The 21376-nt window shown below is 39.0% G+C and overlaps 1 protein-coding gene across 2 annotated transcripts in view; it reads left to right on the top strand.

Annotated features, from left to right (window-relative positions):
- The window catches only part of LOC308640414 (complement C5-like), a gene marked incomplete at both ends in the record, with an annotated part of 84717 nt that overhangs the window by 16670 nt on the left and 46671 nt on the right, over window positions 1–21376 (top strand). For both annotated transcript variants that reach the window (XM_081278487.1, XM_081278488.1), the window contains 14 exons: window positions 155–245; window positions 1788–1902; window positions 3532–3658; window positions 6594–6709; window positions 7886–8071; window positions 9427–9630; window positions 10998–11207; window positions 11323–11472; window positions 12434–12563; window positions 14516–14578; window positions 15840–16037; window positions 17717–17807; window positions 19786–19859; window positions 20797–20936. In XM_081278487.1, coding sequence (XP_081134613.1) covers window positions 155–245; window positions 1788–1902; window positions 3532–3658; window positions 6594–6709; window positions 7886–8071; window positions 9427–9630; window positions 10998–11207; window positions 11323–11472; window positions 12434–12563; window positions 14516–14578; window positions 15840–16037; window positions 17717–17807; window positions 19786–19859; window positions 20797–20936 — 1895 coding nt within the window. The remainder of the gene's footprint in view (window positions 1–154; window positions 246–1787; window positions 1903–3531; window positions 3659–6593; window positions 6710–7885; window positions 8072–9426; window positions 9631–10997; window positions 11208–11322; window positions 11473–12433; window positions 12564–14515; window positions 14579–15839; window positions 16038–17716; window positions 17808–19785; window positions 19860–20796; window positions 20937–21376) is intronic.

Below are 21376 nucleotides of genomic sequence, written 5' to 3' on the forward strand. Positions count from 1 at the left end.
GCTTCCCAGGGGCATTGTTGCTGATGGAGTGGTGATGCCAAGGCAGATGTGGTGTTGATGGTGCAGCCTGCCCAGGTACCAGCAAGGAGAGCCCTTTGCTGTGTTTTCAAGGCCTAATTCACCAGGTAATATTCCTCCTCCTTTCCATTTTCAGTCTTGCCACATTTTTCTGTATCAATAGAACCAGAAGGCAATTTCATTGGTTACAAGAACTTTAAGAATTTTGGAATTACTATAAAAGCAAGGTAAGAGAGATTTGTTTGTTTTGATTTTTAGATTACCCAGCTAAACTAAGAAACATTGTGCTCATAGTTTATTTGCTTATTCTGACTTTAGTTTTGTTGGTTATTTGTTAGTGAAAAGCAAGGAAAAAGAAAAGAAAAAGGTCCTAAAGATTTAAACTCTGTATATATATATTTGGAACACAGATGACTTAGCATATCTGGCTGAAATATGGATACTTCACTTTCTTGTCATTTTTAGTGGCTTACTCAGCCAGCAAAAGCTCCATAACTTTAAAAACCCAATGCCTTGAAACCACCACTGTTTACGAGTCAGCTGGGCAGTTCTGCTGACCTGGGCCAGGCTGATGTCAGCTAGGCTCACCCTACAATATAATGTAGTTGTTAATAACCAAGTGTGCTCCACTCAGTACACAGGTCATCTTGGGGGTGGGTGTCGAGTACAGGAAGGTCTTATTCACATGTCTGTCAATAGCTGGCAGGGGTGGGGGCTAACAGTGCTTGGACCACACAGGTATCCTACCCAGCAGGCTAGCCTTCAGCAGCAGCAGTGCTCTGACAGAAATGCAAGCAGAAAAGTTCTCTGGAGCCTACGCTTGGTACTGGCACACCATTACTTCCACCATATTCTTTTGTCCAAAGCAAGTTACAAGGCCAGCCCAGAGGAAGTAGGCTCCTCCCACGCCTTCTGCAGGAAGGGCTGCCAATGTTGTGGATCCAGGGAGAGGGAGAGAATTGGGGTTAGTGTTGTAGCAAGCTATCACGAGAGCCAAGGTCATTTAGAAATGCCCATATAATGTAGTTGTTAATAACCAATTTATACAGCACAGTATCCTTATAGCAACTCTGCATAGCACAAGTACAAAAATTGAGGTAGATAAATGCTAGATCATTTGCTCAACATAATACAGCTGGTAAGTTGCACAACCTGTTAGTTCTGGAGTGCTTACCCTCAAACACTACCCCATACTGCCTCTATTGTAAGCATTTACTGTGAAAATAGAGTGATATTTAGTATACAACACTGTAAATGGCACACTTGAGAGAAAATTATAGAAACTAACCTCTTGTAATGGTGACGGTTTGTTCCAACTATGAATAAGGAAAGTTAGCTCTTGCTATACTATTATTTGATACATAGAAATTTCACTTTATTCTTACTTTAATTCTAAACTTAAAAAGCAAATATGCAGTTTGTATTTTTTCAAAAGAACTTATCTCACAACAGTGAGATCAGCATGCTCCTTTTAAAGACATAAAAGAAAATTGGGAGTCGCTCCCCACTGATGTCACGACCACCTAGGAAGTAACGTGGGCTGGAGGAAGGGCCCTGGAGCTGGGTGTCTTCATCTCTCCCATGTCAGCTCTTTAATTTCTCTCACAGTAATAAAAATCCATACTCCAGCTTTCTTATTGTTGCTTTATGAAGTGTAGTAGTGGGTTGGAAGTGTATCAAGTGCTGTATGTGATTTCAAATCGTTACAGTTTATCTGATTGTTATTGTCACCATGTTGGGCAACACAATTTTGTGGTATTGTTTGACAGATATTTCTATAATAAAGTAGTCACTGATGCTGAAGTTTATATCTATTTTGGAATAAGAGAAGATATAAAAGATGGTCAAAAAGAAATGATGCCAAAAGCAATGCAGAACACCAAGGTGAGTTGCTAAGACGTGTTCGCTCATACCAAAGATGACGTGACAGCTGTGGGGTATTTCGGACCCCTCTAGTCCAAGCCCTCATTCTGCATAGGTGTGGAAGCTGAAGCTTAGCACCCTCTGTTGACTTCCCTTTGCCCTTGTGATAAAGGCCCGGGCATCAGCCAGCTGATCTTGGGCCAATTCTCTCCTCCTCCCCTATGTACTAATCACTCCAAGTGCTCAGACTTGCAGTCCCTCTTCACTTTAGGTCTTTGTTCTTTCCCTCTGTCTCTTCCCAACTCTTCTTCACCTAATTCCTTCTCATTCTTTAAGTTAACATCTTCTCTCTAGGAAGCCCCCCACCCTAGCTCCTCCCTTGGCTAACTATGAGCTCCTGAGTCATTTATGGTTGTCACAACAGGGGACATGTCGTGGATAGACAGAGCACCCCCCACCTCCACACACACACAACAAAGATTATCCTGTCCAAAATGTCAGTGATGCTGAGGGGAAGAAGAAGACCTTCCTTTTGGGGAGGGTTTATTTACTTGTTTATCATTTTAGATATTGAACTTTTTGCAGGTCCAAATCATTATCATTTTATGGCCAGAGACAGCATACCTCCTTGTAATGAGTAGGTGCTCTGTAAATATTTGTGAAGTTATTTGTTTATGGCTAAGGGCGTGATTGATGGGACTGAAGTTAGAGTTCTGGCCCCCTCTCCTCTTATTCAGTTTCTTTACATTATACCATGGGTGATACGAGGTTATGTCATTTTTCCTTACTTTTGCATATTCATGTATTTTGCATCATCAGTCATATATTCTCTGCTTTTTAAAAGGCAGCCCTATATTTTCAAGATACAAATTACATGTCTTTTATTTTTCTCATACTGGGGATTGAACCCAGGGACACTCTACTGCTGAGCTATATTCCCAGCCCTTTTTATTTTTTATTTGAGACAGGATCTTATTAAGTTGCGGAGGCTGGCCTTGAATTTACAATCCTCATGCCTCAAACTCCTCAGTCGCTGGAATTGCAGGACAGGAATGTAACTAAGTTCTCAAGCAAGTACCTAGTATATGTGAGGCCCTGCATTCAATCCCCAGTAACAAAAATAAAAAAGATAAAAATAAAATTAAACCAGACAAAAATGCCTGTCCTCAAATTTAAAGTTAAAAATAGGAAAAAAATCTATTTTTAAATAGTTAAATGATATGATATGCCCTTAACTTCATCTCCCTCTATTTAACATATGTTTGTGAATTAATGTTTAAAGTTACTAACAGTGAAGCACAAATGAAATATAAAATCCAAAAAACTCTTGGCTAATGGCAGAAGCAGAATGAGAGGCTCCTGCAGGTGGATGAGAACTCAGGGTTTGGAAGAGGCACTTGTGTCTCTAGTACCAAAAAGGCCTGTTGATCCTGTCACGTTCCAGCTTCTTCCATGTCTGTGGCTCCACACAGAGGAAGCAGGAAGCAACTGCTGGGCTTAATGGTGGCCTCAGTCATCCACTTCATGGGTGATGCTAAAACAGTTTAATAATATTTGCTTTCAATTTAGAGTCCAGTTAACACAAATTTTGTGAATATTTTCTTGTAAATTCTTCTCTAAAATAATGTTTCCATTTTCCCCTTTTAAAAGTTGATAAATGGAATTGCTCATGTCACATTTGATTCTGAAACGGCAATTAAAGAGCTGTCATATGACAGTCTAGAAGATTTAAACAACAAGTACCTTTATATTGCTGTAACAGTCATAGAGTCTACAGGTAAGTGTGTGTGTGTGTGTGTGTGTGTGTGTGTGTGTGTGTGTGTATTTAACTTTCTCTTGGGAAATTCTTAGTATATCAAGGGTGCAAATGACTTGTAGAGTTATTTTATATCTTCTTTTTTTTAATGGTTAAATTTTATTTTTATATTATTGAAGACTGGGATGAGAAAAGAGCTCTGCCAAACTGTAGTTTCTGGGGGAAGCCACTGGGTCCCTGCTGTCTCATCTGCAGAAATGGAATATCACCATCCAGGTGATATCTGAAGTGGCTCTGCAGGCATCTGGCTGGAAGGTGTGCTACTGCAGTATTTTCCCCTGGACAGAATCTAAATCAAAATGAGATTATATATGTACAAATACTTGATAAAATACTAAGCAAATGAAAATGTTACTTGCTGGGTTTCTGTTCTCGTGACTAAAAGGCTCAGGGGTCACTCCAGTTGAACTGGGCTAACTGGGCTGCACGAAATAACCACACAAGAGACACAAATACCTTTTTCTTTGGGGTCGCTGTGACGGCTCCTCTGACCTTAAGGGTCTGCAGAAAGAGAGAGAGTGAGAGCAGCAAGCACTGACTCCTTTTATTGAGGAGAAGCTATTCAAATGAGGCAAGGGGTCAGGTTTCAGGGGGCTGAGTCTATCTTCATGATGTCCACTGTCAGCAGGTTGACTGACACCTGGGTAGGCCACATCTAAGGGCACAGTAAGAGAAGGGGACACACACAAGGCACTTCCATGGAAGATTCTATCCTAAACAGGGCAAGGGGTTAGATTACAAAGGAACAGGTAAGCGTAGCTTCACCCATGGGGCTGTAGCAAGACACACCCATGCAGGAGACACCGACCCTCGGACCCAAGAATGGTGGGGAAAGCTCTGCCACATTTCTGTGACTGAGCGCCTCAGCACCAAACCGGGGAGTGTGACCCAGTCACGTGCAAGGTTGGTCTCCCACAGTTACTGTTATTGTTCTGTCTCCTTATCTTTGCAATTATGAACTTGAACTAAATGCTTCCTAAATCCCTCTTTAGATGTAAAATTCATTTTTTATCTAAAATTAGAGGGAATAGTGTTTCTAAAATGAGTATAGTAATAGTATATACCTCCTAGGGTTATGGTGAGGATCAAAGAGTCAGTATAAGCAAAGCTTAAACAGTACCTGTCAAATAAGCCCTATGTCCATGGCCCTCTTCCTATCTTCTCCCTCCTCTTTCCCACCTTTATCCTCCTACTCTGGAAGGTCCTCCCTACCACACTTAATATACTGGCTGGTGCTTTCAACCCTACTCCAATAGTTTCAACAGTTACAAATCACTACTCTGAGTTGAGTCAAATTGTTTTACTTCTAGTATCTTTTGTTTACCAAGAGATACTAGAAGTATGTATCTCATTATTTATATTGAATCCCCCACCTAACCTTCAATAAATAATTTAACTACATTGATTGAGCCCAACTTTTTTTTTCCATAAAATAATAGGCACAGCACATTGGCTCATGCCTGTAATCCCAGCATCTCAGGAGGCTGAGGCAGGAGGATTGTGAGTTCGAAGCCAGCCTTAGCAACTTAGTGAAGCCCTACCTAAATAAATTATAAATAAGGGCTGGGAATGTGGTTCAGTGGTTTGTGGTTTAAGCACCTCTGGGTTCAATCCCAGGTACCAAAAAGAAAAAAAGAGAGAGAGAGAAAGACCAGATGTTCTAAGACCCTTTTCTCTCCTTTTAAATTTGTCCTTCTCTGGTGAAAGGAGACTCTCATCATCATACAAAATACATGTATGAAGATGTGAAAAAAAATAAAAATAAATAAATTTGTCCTTCTGTGGTATGAGGTTATCGTGCAGTTATGAGCACCTCACCTATGCCAGATACTCAGCAGATGTTGGAGAGTCGCAGTGAATTTATACTCCTTGCCCTGGCTGTTGTTTTCAGCATTATTTCAATGTTTCTTTCTTACTTTTTTGTTCCTCAGTTTATCTTAAATAAATTCAATTTGTTCAATATTTATGAAATATTCAAAGTGTTGCTAAACACACAGGCTTATAAATGTGAATGATGTATAATGCCAAAACCAAGTGGATTAAAAACTGACATCAGGTAGAAGACAGTAATCCAAGACCCCTGACAAGAAGCAATTCCAAATGTGCTCTCCACAAAGCATTCAATGCTAGTGACCTTAAGAAGAGGGCAAGTTTCTGGACACATGTATAGCAACCAAGAACAGGGTTCTGATGACGAGTCCTGAAGGAGAAGGGTTTGGAGACCGGGATGGTAGATAGGGCGAAGTGGGGTTCCTTCCACAGGGAGGGCTCACCAAGAAGCCTGGAAAATGAAGACTGGTCTTTGAGAATGAGATTTTACAGTTTGTTACAGTGTAAGATATATATGGGAGCCTCGTGGATACGGCATTGGAATGGAGGTTGAGGATACTAGAGTTTCATGTTATTTTAATGTTTACCTTAACTTTTAGCCGTAGGATGACACTATTGAGTTTTTGCTGGTGGTCCCTCAGGTTCTCTCTACATCGAGCTCTCTGATTCTTCTTTTTGTCTCATACCCATGATCTAACTATGAACACCTATAAGGCTCAGTCTCTGGCTTGGTCTTTTGCTGTCTCCTTACTTGGTGAACAGGTTTTGCTGAGACTGGGGCCACTGCTAAGAAGCAACATCCTTCCTTCTTCCTCCTCAGTCCTTTGCAAAAGCTGTTTCCACAAAGGCATCTACATAGGAGCCTTCTGCGTGGGTTTGGAAACTCCTGAGGTCTAAATTCCACTCTGCCCCTCCGAACCAAGATCCATGTCCTACTTATTGTGGGGGAAAAAAATGAATGAGTGCGGGGAGCCGGGGAGAGAAAGAGTAAGTCCGTGGGCTCCTAGAGATGATATAGAGACCCGTGCAGATCATTAGACTTCAAATATGCTTGCCATTTCCTTAGGTGGATTTTCTGAAGAGGCAGAAGTACCTGGCGTCAACTATGTTCTCTCTCCCTACAAACTGAACTTGGTTGCTACTCCTCTTTTCTTGAAGCCTGGGATTCCATATTCTATCAAGGTAGGTCATTTGCTTCTGCTGTGTCTGAGTGCCTTTCTGTGGGTCTCACTTTCTCTCTCTGCCGTCTCTGGGCACACCCTGTTTGGTCTCTCCTCTGTCTATGTTGCTCTCTATCCTTCCCATTTGGACTTTCTGTCACTTTTTGCTCCCTTTTCTATTGTTTCTTTTTAAAATGCTAATAATATAGAGTCAAAGCATCCTTTTCATGTTTATTGTATTTATTATTGTATTCAGTATTTTATTTAAAATAATGTTATATATTCCATCTTTAATTTAGAACGCCTAGAGCATGATATTTTAATTTTTTCTTTGAAAACATTTTTCTTTTAATAATATTCTTTTACATACATATACAATATATAATATATTATCACATAATACATAGTTATTATTATTACACAATAAAATATTTGAAATATAATATTAAATTTTATGTCACATATAAAAATAACATAAAACATCATTATACAATATACATGTATGAAGATGTGAATTTGGTGTCAACATACCTTACATACAAACAGAGATATGATAAATGGTATAAAGGTGGTATAAAGGTGTAATAAGAATTGTATGCAAAAAAAATAAGAGAGCTCATTATAATGGCATAATTTGGTGTGCACATACTTTATATACAGAGTTACAAAAATTGTGCTGTGAATGGATAATTATGAATGTAATGCACCTCACTATTGTCATGTATGTAAGAAATAAATTTTAAAAAGAAAAAAAATAACATAAAGCAAAAGATATCCTTTTGGAAATAATATATGCATGGTGGTGCAAGGTAGAGGTTAAGAAAAAAAAATGTTATTTATTGTATCTCATACACAAAAGAATCATTCCCAGAAGCCATTGCTTCATTTTCTCCATTATCCAGTTCCAATATAATTAAAGATGTGTAGAAGGTGGAACATAGATCTTGCCACATCTTCTTGGTTGGCATAATGAAATGATATTTATGTTCTGAGTCAGGTTGATATGTGGAGGAATCCATTCAAGATGATTAAACTAAATAGAATTTAACATTTCTATATGTCGAGAACATAATCTTACTGAATTAACAACCACAATGAATTTAAGCGTCTGTAGAGAGGAAGGAAAAAGATTCAGACTTGTTGGGCTTTCAGGGTCATGATGAGCTGTTGATGTGGATGGAATTGTTCTGACAAACAGGTGCAGGTTAAGGATTCTCTGGACCAGTTGGTAGGCGGGGTCCCTGTAACCCTGAATGCACAAACCATTGATGAAAACCAAGAGATGGGCGACTTGGAACCACAGAAGAGCATCACACGTCTCAGTGATGGAGTAGCCTCGTTTGTGGTTAACCTCCCATCTGGAGTGACGGCACTGGAGTTTGATGTGAGCTGAATCTCTGGCTATATTTTCTAGGACAGTGTGTACTTTTGACTGTATGTTTTGGCAAGTGTAGAGAACAGATGTGGCAGATTTTACACATGAGTCCAGTGAACAGTTCTACAATTCTGAAAACAAACCAAATGACAAGAGACACTCTTCTTTTTCATTGAATGGTCCTTGAGTAAGATCAATCAATCCATATTTTGTTTCCAATAAAAGTATATTAGAGGGGCTGGCTTTGTGGCTTGGTGGTACAGCGCTTGTCTAGCACATGTGAGGACCTGAGTTCAATCCTCAGCACCACATAAAAATAAATAAATTAAATAAAGGTATTGTGTCCAACTACAACTAAAAAATAAATATTTTTTTAAAAGTATATTAGAATCCAGAAACTTCAGAATAGGTATAGCAGTGGGCATCAGTGGTAGGAATCCCCTCCCCCAACACACCCATTCTTCCAGAGCCATACGAGGGTCAAATATGGAAGCTTCCCTTTTCTCTAATGCACAAACCACTCTGCTTTAGGGTTCAATCATCCTCTCTCCCAGCAAATAATGTTTAGGTTCCCAGTCTCAACCCAGGTATAACTAACTACACAGATCAATGACTGCAGCATGCGCAGATTCACTATCATCTACTCAGCCCTTACTGAATACTTAGGCATTGTGCTAAGAGATTTCTGAGGAACAAATTCATTTATCAGCAGTAAGAGTTGGAAAATATCATCTTTGCCATTTTGTGTCAGAGGAAAGGAGACTTCTACCTCTGTTTTGATCTCTGTTTTGATCAAATAACTTGTCCAGAATTAATAAGTGGCAGCACCAGGATGCAAACCAATGTGTACCTGACCCCAGATCACAAGCTAGTAATCTTTCTGCTATCTGAAGGCAGATTTCCCTGACACAACACCACAGATGGTATCTGTCATCATAGATGACACTGTGATGACACTAACTTCTAACTTCTGCCCCCCCCCGGCTTGAGTTGGTGCTACCTCCCACCAATTTCCCTCTCCCTCCTCAATCCCTGCCCTCCCATCCCCAAAAAGAGTAGTCAAGCTCACATGGTATTTCAGGAAGGGAGCCAGTGTTTGTTCCTGGAGCATCTTTCTCTCTGCATTTCACCAGACTTTTCCACCATGGCCCACAATCCCATCATTATTTTCCATAGTCTTTGCAAAGTTACTTGATACTGCAGCTGTACAAACACTGGAGTGCTGGAACCTCCCCCTCCCAACAAACTGCCCTTTGGTATTTTGTCTTGTGAAATTCAGAAATTTAAAAAGCAAAGAATTGGAAAGTTGTTTTATAAAAGCATGACTCACCATCCAAATGTCTTTTTGAAATTTTCCTTTTCAGATCAAAACTGATGACCCAGATCTTCCAGAAGAAAATCAGGCCAGCAGAAATTACCAAGCAATCACATACTCATCACTCAGCCAAAGTTACCTTTATATTGATTGGACTGGAAACTATAAGCCTCTGCTAGTAGGAGAACATCTGAATATTATTGTTACTCCCAAAAGTCCATATATTGACAAAATAACTCACTACAATTTCTTGGTAAGTATAATAATGATATATTTACATCTCATTCACCCACCTGGAAAAATATCTTAGGTTTATGAGAAGCACTGGAATGGTACTTTACATTTGTAAACACAAAGCACTTTCAATAACATCACTTACGGGCTAGAGATGTAGCTGGGGTAGACCACTTGCCTACCATGCCAAGTCTCTGGATTCAATTCCCAGCACCACACACACACACACACACACACACACACACACACACACACACCATATAATTTGAATATCAAGTTTTCAAAACCTTTTCACATAGTGCACGATTTTCATAACCATTTCACAGATGAGGAAGTTGAGGTGATATGATTAGGTGATATGACTTACCATGGTCACTTAGCTCAGCTGAGAAAGATTTGACTTGAACTAAGGACCTCTATTTCCTGATCTGATAACTCTTCTCGCCAAAGAGAGCCTGATTCAGTGACATCCCCTCTGCTGTTTCATAGCCAAAAAATATACTCCTGCACCTAGTTCAAATATGTGCATTTCACTGGCACAAAATGGGGGGATCCAAATCCAGCTCTGAAGAGTCGTGTCTTATTGACCCTGCTATTAGCAACACCAATATTGTAACACCCACATTTGACAGGAGATGGAGCAGTCAGGCCTGTTGGTGAAGCCAAGAAAAGAATGTGCAAAAAATGTCAAGGGCTTCCTGCAGTCACCAAAGACATAGAATGAATCGTTCCATAGGCCAGGTCAAGCAGATGGTGAGGCTCTTTGAATAATTTTGAGGAAGAAATAGAAAAATAAATGAGGACCATACAAAGATATTGACTGATGAAGAACAGGGAAACAGCTTATGGATTACTATTCTAAAACCATGTAAGCAGTCCTTTTCTCCAAAGACACAATTTTTTAAAATGTTTTTTTATTGGTCAATTAAGGGGATTAAGAAAAAACTTACCCTCCCATTTAGAATCAAATCCATACTTAAAACCTGAATTCCCCCAAAAGATGCCCTCCACCTACTTGTCTTTTTTTTTTTTAAATCAATGAAACAAAAGAGGGTTTAGTGACAGTATGTGATTCGAACAGATTTGGGTTCAAATTTTAGCTCTCTAATTTCTAGATAGGTCATTTTCAATTAAAATCAGTATGACTTTTTATTTTTTATTTTTATTTTTTTTTCAGTCTGACTTTGTTAGTTTCTGAGCCTCAGATTCTCCAATGGGGGTACTATGCCTATCCCACTGCTGTACTGTAAGAACTGAAGGAGCTAAATAAAGGTCAAAGTGCCTGGCGCATAGTAGGAATATACATACATTTTTTTACTCCAGTTTCCATCCTGATGCATAGGTTTTGTTTTTATACTTATTTTCATTACTGCTGTTTATTTTTAGATTTTATCCAGGGGCAAAATTGTACACTTTGGCACAAGAGAGAAGATTCTAGATTCAACTTATCAAAGTATAAACATCCCAGTGACTCAGAACATGGTTCCTTCCGCTCGACTTCTGGTCTATTACATCGTCACAGGAGAGCAGACTGCAGAATTAGTGTCCGACTCAGTCTGGTTAAATATTGAAGAGAAGTGTGACAATCAGCTCCAGGTGAGACACAAATTATATATCACAACTAATTTTTTTTTTTAATGGAAGTTGTCAAAGCGGCTGCCTCTGAACAGTTCTGTCACATACAAATGTTCTTTTTCACATGAACTTCTAGGTTCGTCTGTCTCCAGATGCCGATGCATATTCTCCAGGCCAAGATGTGTCTCTTAACTTGGCAACTGAGCAAGAGTCGTGGGTGGCAGTCACAGCAGTGGACAGGGCTGTGTATGGAGTCCAAGGAAGAGCCAGAAAGCCCATGGAAAGGGTTAAGTAGTGCTGTTCTGGGGTCTCTGTGGGAGGTGTGGCTCAGTGCAGCCTTCAGCAGGGTAGCCATCAGGCAGGTTGGGGGAGAGTTTGGGCAACACAGCCTGCTTCTCCACAAGGTCCTCAGCACAGTGGGTCTTAGGAAGGTCAACCACCGTCAGCTAATATTTAAGCACAAGTCAGTGCTTTTTTGCTTTCCAAATACAGATCCAAGCACTTTAAAAACACACGATCATGGTAGCAATTGTATTTATGGGGCAAAAGCGCCCTCAACTCAGAGAGCTGGAGGATTTAGAGTAGCATGTGGTGGTGGGGACAGAAGCAGCACAAGAGAAGCCCGGACACAAAATCTTTGGGTTGGTTTATGTAACTCAATAAATCTGTGGCGCAGAAGAATTTGACAATGACTCAATTCCCTAAGTTCCCATTTATTTCCACTACACTCAGCTATTATTGTCTTGGCTTGGGTTTGCTTGAACAAGGGAAGAACAAACTAAGAAACTGCAAAGTTAAAACTATTCACAGTGGAGAGGACATTTGAAGTCAAATTTCAAACTGAAATAAGCCCCCAGATCAGTCCTTCTCCACTAGAGCCTTCTCTTGGAAACATAAGAGGGCATGTTCTTTTTCTATTTAGCAACTAAAAATTAGTTTAATGACTCACCCCTTTGTGCTTTCACCTATTCATTCATTTGTTTTAGACATTGATTGCAACATATATTTTATGTACAAAACACTCTGGGTCAATTTCTAAGAATTTTCAGTCTTGGATGAATTTTGAATAGGTATGTATTTATAAATATAAAATCACAAACTAAAGGAATAGAGATGGGAGATTTGGTCCTGGTCCTTGGAAAAACCTGTGCCCTGTGCATCTCACAGGTTGCGCTAACCACTCAATGGCCAGTACCTTTAGTTCTCCACACACCTGAAGAAGCTCATCCTTTTGCCTTTCTGGACAGGCATTCCAAGCTCTAGAGAAGAGTGACCTGGGCTGTGGGGCCGGTGGTGGCCGAGACAATGCAGATGTGTTTCATCTGGCTGGACTCACCTTCCTCACCAATGCGAATGCAGAGGACTCCCAAGACTATGGTAAAGCCTGCGTTTATCACTGAGATTGACTTTGATCATTTGCTTCCCAACTCTCCTTTTTGTCCCTCTTCCAGAATATTCCCCACAATGATCTTAGAATGCTGTGACTACATAACTCCTCTGTATAAGGTGTTCCAGTGGCCTTCAAGATAAAGAACAAGTTCTTTAGCACAGTACTCAACACCTTCTGTGATCTTCTCCTGGGTCTTCCAACAATTTCTCGTCCTGCTGTTCCTGCTTGTCTACACAGCACCAGGTGTAGCTCTGATTTGCTGCTGTGCTCTTCATACCTTTGGGCCTTGACTCACGGGGACTGCTTTCCCCTTTATTAGCCTGGAGAAGCAAGTGGAACAATCCACTCCTCTAGGGGGCCTCTTCCCACACAGAATTGATCACTCCCTTCTGCTTTAATAGGAGGGTCTTGTAGGGACCAGGTCTGTTTATAACATGACAGCACTGGGTCATTCATATCCTCACACTCAGTTATAGTCCTGTCTCACCCATAGCCATGTGGGCTCTTCATGGGCAGCGACCACATCTTAATCACTGTTCTGTGGTTTTAAAATTGTTCATAATTATACTTGATAACTGTGGTATTTATGTTTGTATTTGTAATAACATAGCTTGTAGAGCAAATAAGAAAAATCTTTACCTTGAAGCTGGAGATCACTTTGGGTAGTATGGCCATTTCGACAATATTAATTCTGCTAGTTCAAGAACGTGGGCGACCTTTCCATCCTCTGATGTCTCCTTTAATTTCTTTCTTTAGTGTTCTATAATTTCATGATAAATATTTTTCAGTTAGATTTATTCACAGTGTTTTGTTTTTGGTTTTTGGTGGGGTGTTTTATTTTGTCTTGTTTTTAATATTTTTAGTTGTAGATGGACACAATACCTTTATTTTGTCTAGTTATTATTATTTTTTTAATGTGGTGCTAGGGATCGAACCCAGTGCCTCATGCATGTGAGGCAAGCACTCTCCCTCTGAGCCACAACCCCGGCCTTTGTTTTGTTTTTTGAGGCTATTGTGAATGAAATTGTTTTCCTGATTTTTGTTTCATCAGTTTCAATATCAGTGCATAGAAAAACTAATAATTTTTATGTTGATTTTGTATCCTGCTTTGCTAAATTTATTTGTCAGCTGTAGAAGTCTTCTGGTAGAGTTTTTTGGGTCTTCTAGGTAAAGAATCATCTGCAAACAAATAATTCAACTTCTTTTTCTATTTCTATCCCTCATTTCCCTCTCTTGTCTGGTTGCTCAGGTTACAGTTTCAAGTATGTTGTGGAATAGGATTGATAGGAATGTCTGGATCCTGATTTTAGAGGAAATGCTTTCCGGTTTTTCCCTTTTGAGAATGATGTTGGCTTTGGTTTTGTCATTTATAGCCTTTATGATGGTTGAAGTAACTTCCTTCTATTCCTGATTTCTTCACTGTTTTTAACATGATTGGGTTCTGGATTTTTTGTATCTATTGAGATGGCTTTTCTGTATCTGTTGAGATGATGTTTGTCCTTAATTCTATTTATGAATTCTATTTATGAAGTACTTTTATTGATCTGTGTACGCTGAACCAACCTTGGATCTCTAGAGTGAAACCAGCTGCATCATTATGTACCATCTTCTTAATGTATTTTTGAATGAGGATGGCTAATATCTTATTGAGGATTTGCTCACTCTAAATGCTTAGGTAGTTCTCAATAACCAGCGAGTCCATAAGTTTTCAGATTCAAGACCAAATTCAGATAAAAAAAAACTATACGACACCATGCCATGATCTCCACTGTGATAAATAAGTCACATTATGATGTGTAATGCACAGTGCCCAATCCAGAATAAGCAAGAAGTAACACAATTTGTTAAATGAATGAGTTGTGAATGTTTTAAGTACTTAGGCCCATGCAATATTTCTTTTAGCTTTTATTCCCTTTCTTTTATTTTTTTAATTACACAGATAAACCTTGTAAAGAAATTCTCAGGCCAAGAAGAGATCTGCAACAGAAAATAAAGGAGCAAGGTACTCTAAGAGTTTCATGTGATTGTAGAAAGTTCATGATCATATCATCCAAAAACTGGAGAAAATAAAATATCATGTAATTTCTCTTAACTCAAATAGAATGGGTGAAAAGAAAGATATGGGTGTCCAACTTGCCTCACTCAGAAAGATTAATCCAAATATATCCAGGAGTCCATTTACTATAAGCCCTAATATGAAAATAAGTCTTTATTACTTTTATCTCTAAAATCTACAATATGAGCTTTGATTTGTCACAAATATTTCCTCACTGACAAATCATACTCTTCCATTTTATTCAGAAAAATATCCATGATTTGATTAACTCTGGGGCATACATAGACATCTGTTTCTTTGCTGAATCTTATCCAGTTATCTGGTCAAGCCTCTTACTTCACAGACCAAGAAACTGAGGCACGAAGACTCAATGTAGATTTATTTTTTATCCTTCCACATTTTTTATTTGTGCATTATAGTTGTACAATTGTGCATTATAGTTGTATAATGATAGAATTTGTTGTTATCACATATTTGTACATACATATAAAGTAACAACATAATTTGGCCAATATCACTTCCTACTACTTTCCCCTTCCTCTCAATATATAGCTAATAGCTAAGCATTTTGGATTATTCTTTGGAAAATAATTCTAATGGGAATTAATTTAAATTGTTATAGGTCAGTTGATCATTTTATAGTACAAAGAACATCAATCTGAGAGTCCAGAGCCTGAGTTCAGCTAGTGATCATGTTTATAGTAACTTGCATATGAGCTACTGTAATTCTAACCTTCATTCTGTGTTCTAATGTTATGAAAGGAGAGAGGTTGATTAATCTGAGCCCTTACAATGAAGGATGATGCCACTGGTGAAGGTCTGCAGATATGTCATATAAGAAATGTTTCAAAAAGTAGAATATTTAGCTATAAGGAAATTCCTGTATAATAATGATAGCTATCTTCAAATATTTAAAGGCCTTCTTGGACACTTAGCTTATTATACTCAAAGTATGCTGAACCCTAAGTGCCATTTTCAAAAGTTAGTACTTAGCTTAGTTGCAGAAAGCCCTTCAGCCATTTAGTGTGAATTGAGATGGACCAACTGGTGGGGTCACCGTCTCCCTATTCTAGCCTAATTCCTAGGACAGGCTGGTCAGTCAACTAGGTATGGCTATTGTGGTTAAGGGGGCATTTGGTAGTAGAAATCAAATGAGAGATGCTAGGATTCAGCCTGGTCAAAGGCATTTGTATTATTATTCTTTTAGCTGATAAATACAAACATCCCATACCAAAGAGGTGTTGCTATGATGGAGCCCGTCGTAATGATGATGAAACCTGCGAGCAGCGGGTTGCGCGGATTACCATAGGCCCATTCTGTATCAGAGCTTTCAATGAATGTTGTATCATCGCAAAGCAGTATCGAGATGCAGCTCCTCATAAAAATATCCAGTTGGGAAGGCTAAGTGAGTATGACATTTTCTATCAGATTTCTGCCCAATGTGGAGAATTGTGTGTAATTTTATGCTGCTAAGAAAAGCAGTTTTCATGCTGTAGTTGAAAATAGAAACAACTTGTAAAGGCCCACAAAAAAAAAATATGCTGTCATTTTTGGGAATTTGAAGAGATATAGTATAGAGCAGAGCACACTAGTTGAGAACCAACACCCAGTGAAAACCTAAAACCAACTCAGTTTGTAAATATTAATGACTATCTATCCTCCAAGCAAGACACTTGGACCAGATAGCTCCAATATGCCTTTGAGTTCTATCATTCTGTAGTGCTGTGGTATTACAACCATTGAAAATTGTTTATAGCTACACTGACCAAATATACAGCAAGAGTGTTTTAATTGTAGCTTAAGGTTAATTGTGCTTATAAAAGTTGAAATCTCATTTTAGTTTCAGCCATAATAAATGTTTTCAGAATTTATAAAACTCTTTTTAATGTTTTTAAACTTTTAGGACTTTGATTTATATATCATCTTAAAGAAAATGAACAAAAGGGGCTGTGGCTCAGTGGTAGGGTGCTTGCCTAGCATGCGTGAGGCACTGGGTTCAATCCTCAGCACCACATAAAAATAAAATAATAATAAAGTGAAGATGTTGTGCCCACCTAAACTAAAAAATAAATATTTAAAAAAAGAGTGGGGGAAATTAAAAAAGAAAATGAACAAAAGCACATAGCCTTTAAGAAAACAAAGGAAAGCAAGTGACAGATCTTTCTTTTACCCTGACTTTTGCTTACCTATGTATTTTAAACATTGCCCTTCCCAGAAATGGGTGCATTTCTACACAAATAAATGTTATGGCTATTTATGAAAACCATGTCATTAGATATATTTGGGTTGTTTTCAATTTTGGGTTTATTACGAGCAGCATCTTGATAAACAGTCTAGTACTCTTTTTTTCAGTTAAAATAATCTGGTTGGCCTCAGCTACCTGGAATTCCCTCTCTACGGCCCCTTCCTCTCTGGAGGCTCTACCTGTCCTTCTAGACAGCTGTGGAGCCTCGAGTCTTCAAGACCACTAGGCTCGGCGTGGCCTCCTCTGCTGCCCTACCTGTAAACTGCCTCCAGGCAGTAAGCTGGGGTGATGTAAGGACTCTCTCCCCTCAGGGCTCGTGGTCCTGTGCTGTTATGTCCTAAGGACTGAAAACTGTTGCTTTATATATTGTGTAGCATTTTCTAGATTTTTAAGCAAGGGGTAAATCCAGTACACCTTGGATAGAAGCAGAAGTTCTGACTATTTTTATTAAAGTAAATATAAATAAAACATTGAGTTAAGGCAAGGAATCACATAAAATTTGCCTATTTTCTAATATAGACACAATTATTAAAATTGTAGAAGTGAATGTAATTTTATAGACTAACCAGTATCTTGCATAACCTCAGTCAAACTAAACATTTAACACTCTAAGGGAAAAAAAAAATCATAAAGATGTTTTTCTACTTTGTCTTATCAGTGCTGTTAGTGGAGAAATCCTAGGCCTTTACAGTTCTGTTTTGAAATCACTAAGCAAAATGTTTTATTGGCCTTTTGGAAAACACCTAAGTAATAGATTAACAGCCATATTTTAAAATTCATCTTCAAAGAGAATTTATATTGTTTTTCCATAACTGAATATGCTTTTCCCTACTCCCCAGATATAAAGACCCTATTACCAGTAAGCAAGCCAGAAATTCGGAGCTACTTCCCAGAAAGCTGGTTATGGGAAGTTCATTTTGTTCCCAAAAGGTATTCTGCTTCTTTCATGTTCCTCTGGAAAAAAAAAAAGTGTGGAAAATGAAAATATTATGGCCAAAAATCTGGATGCTACTCATTCCCCATAGTTTGCTTTAGAGTTAAGATGATCCCACCATCTGGTCCAGTTTTGCTCTGTTTCGCTTCATGATTTTTTGTTTTGGTTTGGTTTGGTTTGGTTTGGTAGTGTACTTTGCTGTGATAATTCCTTCCAGGGCAGCATTAATTATTGGTAAAGAAGAGTACTCTTCCATTCTATTTCATTTCACTTTAGGATCCATTTACGACATGCAGTTGTGTGCTCTACACCTAAGCAGCTATTTTTATCTTAATAATAGCTGTACAATAAAATAAACATTAATAAACAAAAAGATTAATTATTGTCTTGTTAAAGTCTTATTTGAACCGGGCATGGTGGCACATGCCTTTAATCCCAGAGGTTTGGGTGGCTGAAGCAGGAGGATCGAGAATTCAAAGCCAGCCTCAGCAATTTAGTGAGGCCCTAAGCCACGCAGTGAGACCCTGTCTCTAAATAAAATACAAAAAAAAAAAAAAAAAGGCTAGGGATATGGCTCAGTGGTTAAGTACCCCTGGGTTCAATTCCCAGTTCCCCCCCCCCCAAAAAAGTCTTATTTGATACATCTTTTTTGGGGGGTATGGGATTGAACTCAAGGGCACTCAACCACTGAGCCACATCCTGAGCCCTATTTTGTATTTTATTTAGAGACAGGGTCTCACTGAGTCACTTAGCACCTCGCCATTGCTGAGGCTGGCTTTTGAACTCTCAGTCCTCCTGTCTCAGCCTTCCGAGACACTGGGATTACAGGTGTGCACCACCATACCTGGCTTACTTGACACAGCTTAATGGGATGTATGCCTGCACTATATCAAGCACTGAAAACAGTGATACACAATACTGAGTCTCCAGGCCTCAATATTCCAGGTGGGCTCAAACCTCTGGCTTTCCCATGAGAAGTCAAAGGCCTATATCCAGAGCTAGCAGTAGTTTCCTCATGGGTCTCCTTGTCCCCTGTGGTCTTCCTCCACACTCTTGGACATTTCAGCTGACATTGCTCAAGCTCACACTTCCAATACTGCCCCTCACCCGACCAGTGATTGCATTAATTACCCTTTCCAATTAAATCTGTTGCCTGAATTGAAATATATAATGGTCTGTTTACTTCCTGTCTTTCTCATTAAAATTTGAATACCTTAAGGGCCAAAAACTGAATTCAGATTATTTTTTATATCCTGGACTAAGATCCTACTTGTAGAGGTATAAAAATAAATGTGCTAAATAAATACATGCTGCCGGGGGCTGGGGTTGTGGCTCAGTGGTAGAGCGCTTGCCTAGCATGCTTGAGGCACTGGGTTCGATCCTCAGCATCACATGAACAAATTAAATAAAGAAAATAAAGGTATAATAAATATATAAATAAATACATGCTGCCTCTGAACTCTCAGTATTCCTCGGTAGAGATATCACAGTGAAATACAATTTATTTCCTTAACAATTTCTTCCACTAGACAACAGAAAACAGAACTAAGAGGGACAAGTGCTGTATGCTTGACTTGTACTTGACACTATGCCTGACTCAAAGCTGGTGCATAGGACCTGGAAATAAATATCCATGCTTAATCAGAAAGTTTTGGTTTTGTCAATTGGTGGTGAGCAGTGTTCAGTTGCATTACTTTGCTTCCCTATTTTAGAATATACAATAAACATAGTTTTTCTTTGCTTTATATGCTTTGAAATGCATCCTCGAATGCTCACTTTATAATGTCTAAAAACATGGAATAGAATGGAGAGCTGCTGAATGTATTTTTGTTGATGAGTTTTTCCCTAATAGTTTATTTCATTTTTGTCTTATGATATTTTTTCTTTCTTCTAAAGTAATAAAAAGCAAAAATGCCGTTGAGTTGGGTTAATTAATGTTTGACTGTATTTGAACATCAACCATTTACCTTCCAGGAAACAGCTGAAGTTTGTGCTCCCTGATTCTCTAACTACCTGGGAAATTCAAGGTGTTGGCATTTCAAATAGTGGTAAGAAAGCTGAAGTTGAGTGCTCATTGAAGGAGTGGTTCGATTAGCAAGATGTATCCTTGTTACTGTGTATTCAGTGTACCCAGGACTTAGGTAGTGTCATTAAAAAAATAATAATCTTCCTGTATTATCAGGAGACTTAGATATACCCACATCTTTGAGCTGATTGATCTCTCCTTTTGTTCTTCCATTAGCTATCATTTTATACATGCGGGTGTCACATCCCTATTTTCTTTCACTTTTCTCAGTAACTGGGAGCTTGAGTTAGGAATAAATACATGACTTCCCTCTTGGCCCAATGTCCCTTTGTGGTGACGACTTACTTTTATGAATAACTTCAGCACTGGCTTCATTTCTTTATTTACTGTTTTTCTTTTCACAAAGTCTTATTTTCCCACAATCAAAATTTTATGCCAATTATTGGAGCCAATCATAAATATCTAAAAGCCAGTCATGAATGCTTATTAGTTAATAAGCCCTTTCATGCCTTAAATAGAATTAAATATTTGTTGAACAAATAAAGTTTTCTGTTAATAACTGTTACAATAAAGATCAGCTGGGCCTGATGGCACATGCCTGAAATCTCAGTCACTGGGGAGGCTGAGGCAGGAGGATAGCTAGTTCAAAGTCAGCCTCAATAATTTAGGGAGGCCCTAAGCAACTCAGAAGACCCTGTCTCAAAAGTAAAAATAAAAAGGCTGGGGATGTGGTTCAGTGGTTAAGTGCCCCTGGATTCAATCTCTGGTATGCCCCCCGCCAAAAAAGAATAAAGATCAATGAGCAGAAAATTTAAGAACATGGATCATAAAACCGAAAAAAACACGGTGTAATATTCTTTTTACTTTGAAGTAGAGCCAACATGAGACATTTCAGTACTAACAAAGCAGGATGGGAGTTCCCTGATGTGCCCCTGCTCTGCTTTTCCTTTGTGCTGAAGGTATATGTGTTGCTGATACCCTCAAGGCTACGGTGTTCAAAGACATCTTCCTGGAAATGAACATCCCGTATTCTGTTGTGCGAGGGGAGCAGATCCAATTGAAGGGAACTGTTTACAACTACAGGACTTCTGGCATAATGGTGAGTAGGTATTCGTGGTGTGGAAGAAGAAACGGGGTTCTGAGAATGTCCTTGGTATGATTATCATATGCACAAAAACAGAAATTCAGCTCAGTTCAGCAGTATAACCACGCACTTACAAGGAGTGTGGTACCAGAATGTGCAGCTTGGTACAAGAAGGGGTACAGAAGGGAGGAAGGGTTGAGACAAGTGTTCATGCAGCTCCAGAACAAGGTGCCCAAGGCAGTTGGTATACTGTGGAGGTTCAGGGAAGGGTGAGTTCATATTTAGTTCATTTCACACCTTTGAGTTCCTTGAGCTCCTTGACGCTAGCTCCTCTTTCCTTGCGTCCATTTTAGCTGTTCATATTCATCTTCACTTTGGGGAACTTGTCACCCTCCCTAGCGTCTTGATTTCAAACATCTCACCCTTGAGTCGTAGCCTCCTTCCTGTCCTTCTGA

Source organism: Spermophilus citellus (genome assembly GCF_964194105.1).
Source record: "Spermophilus citellus genome assembly, chromosome: 2".
NCBI classification, from domain to species: domain Eukaryota; kingdom Metazoa; phylum Chordata; class Mammalia; order Rodentia; family Sciuridae; genus Spermophilus; species Spermophilus citellus.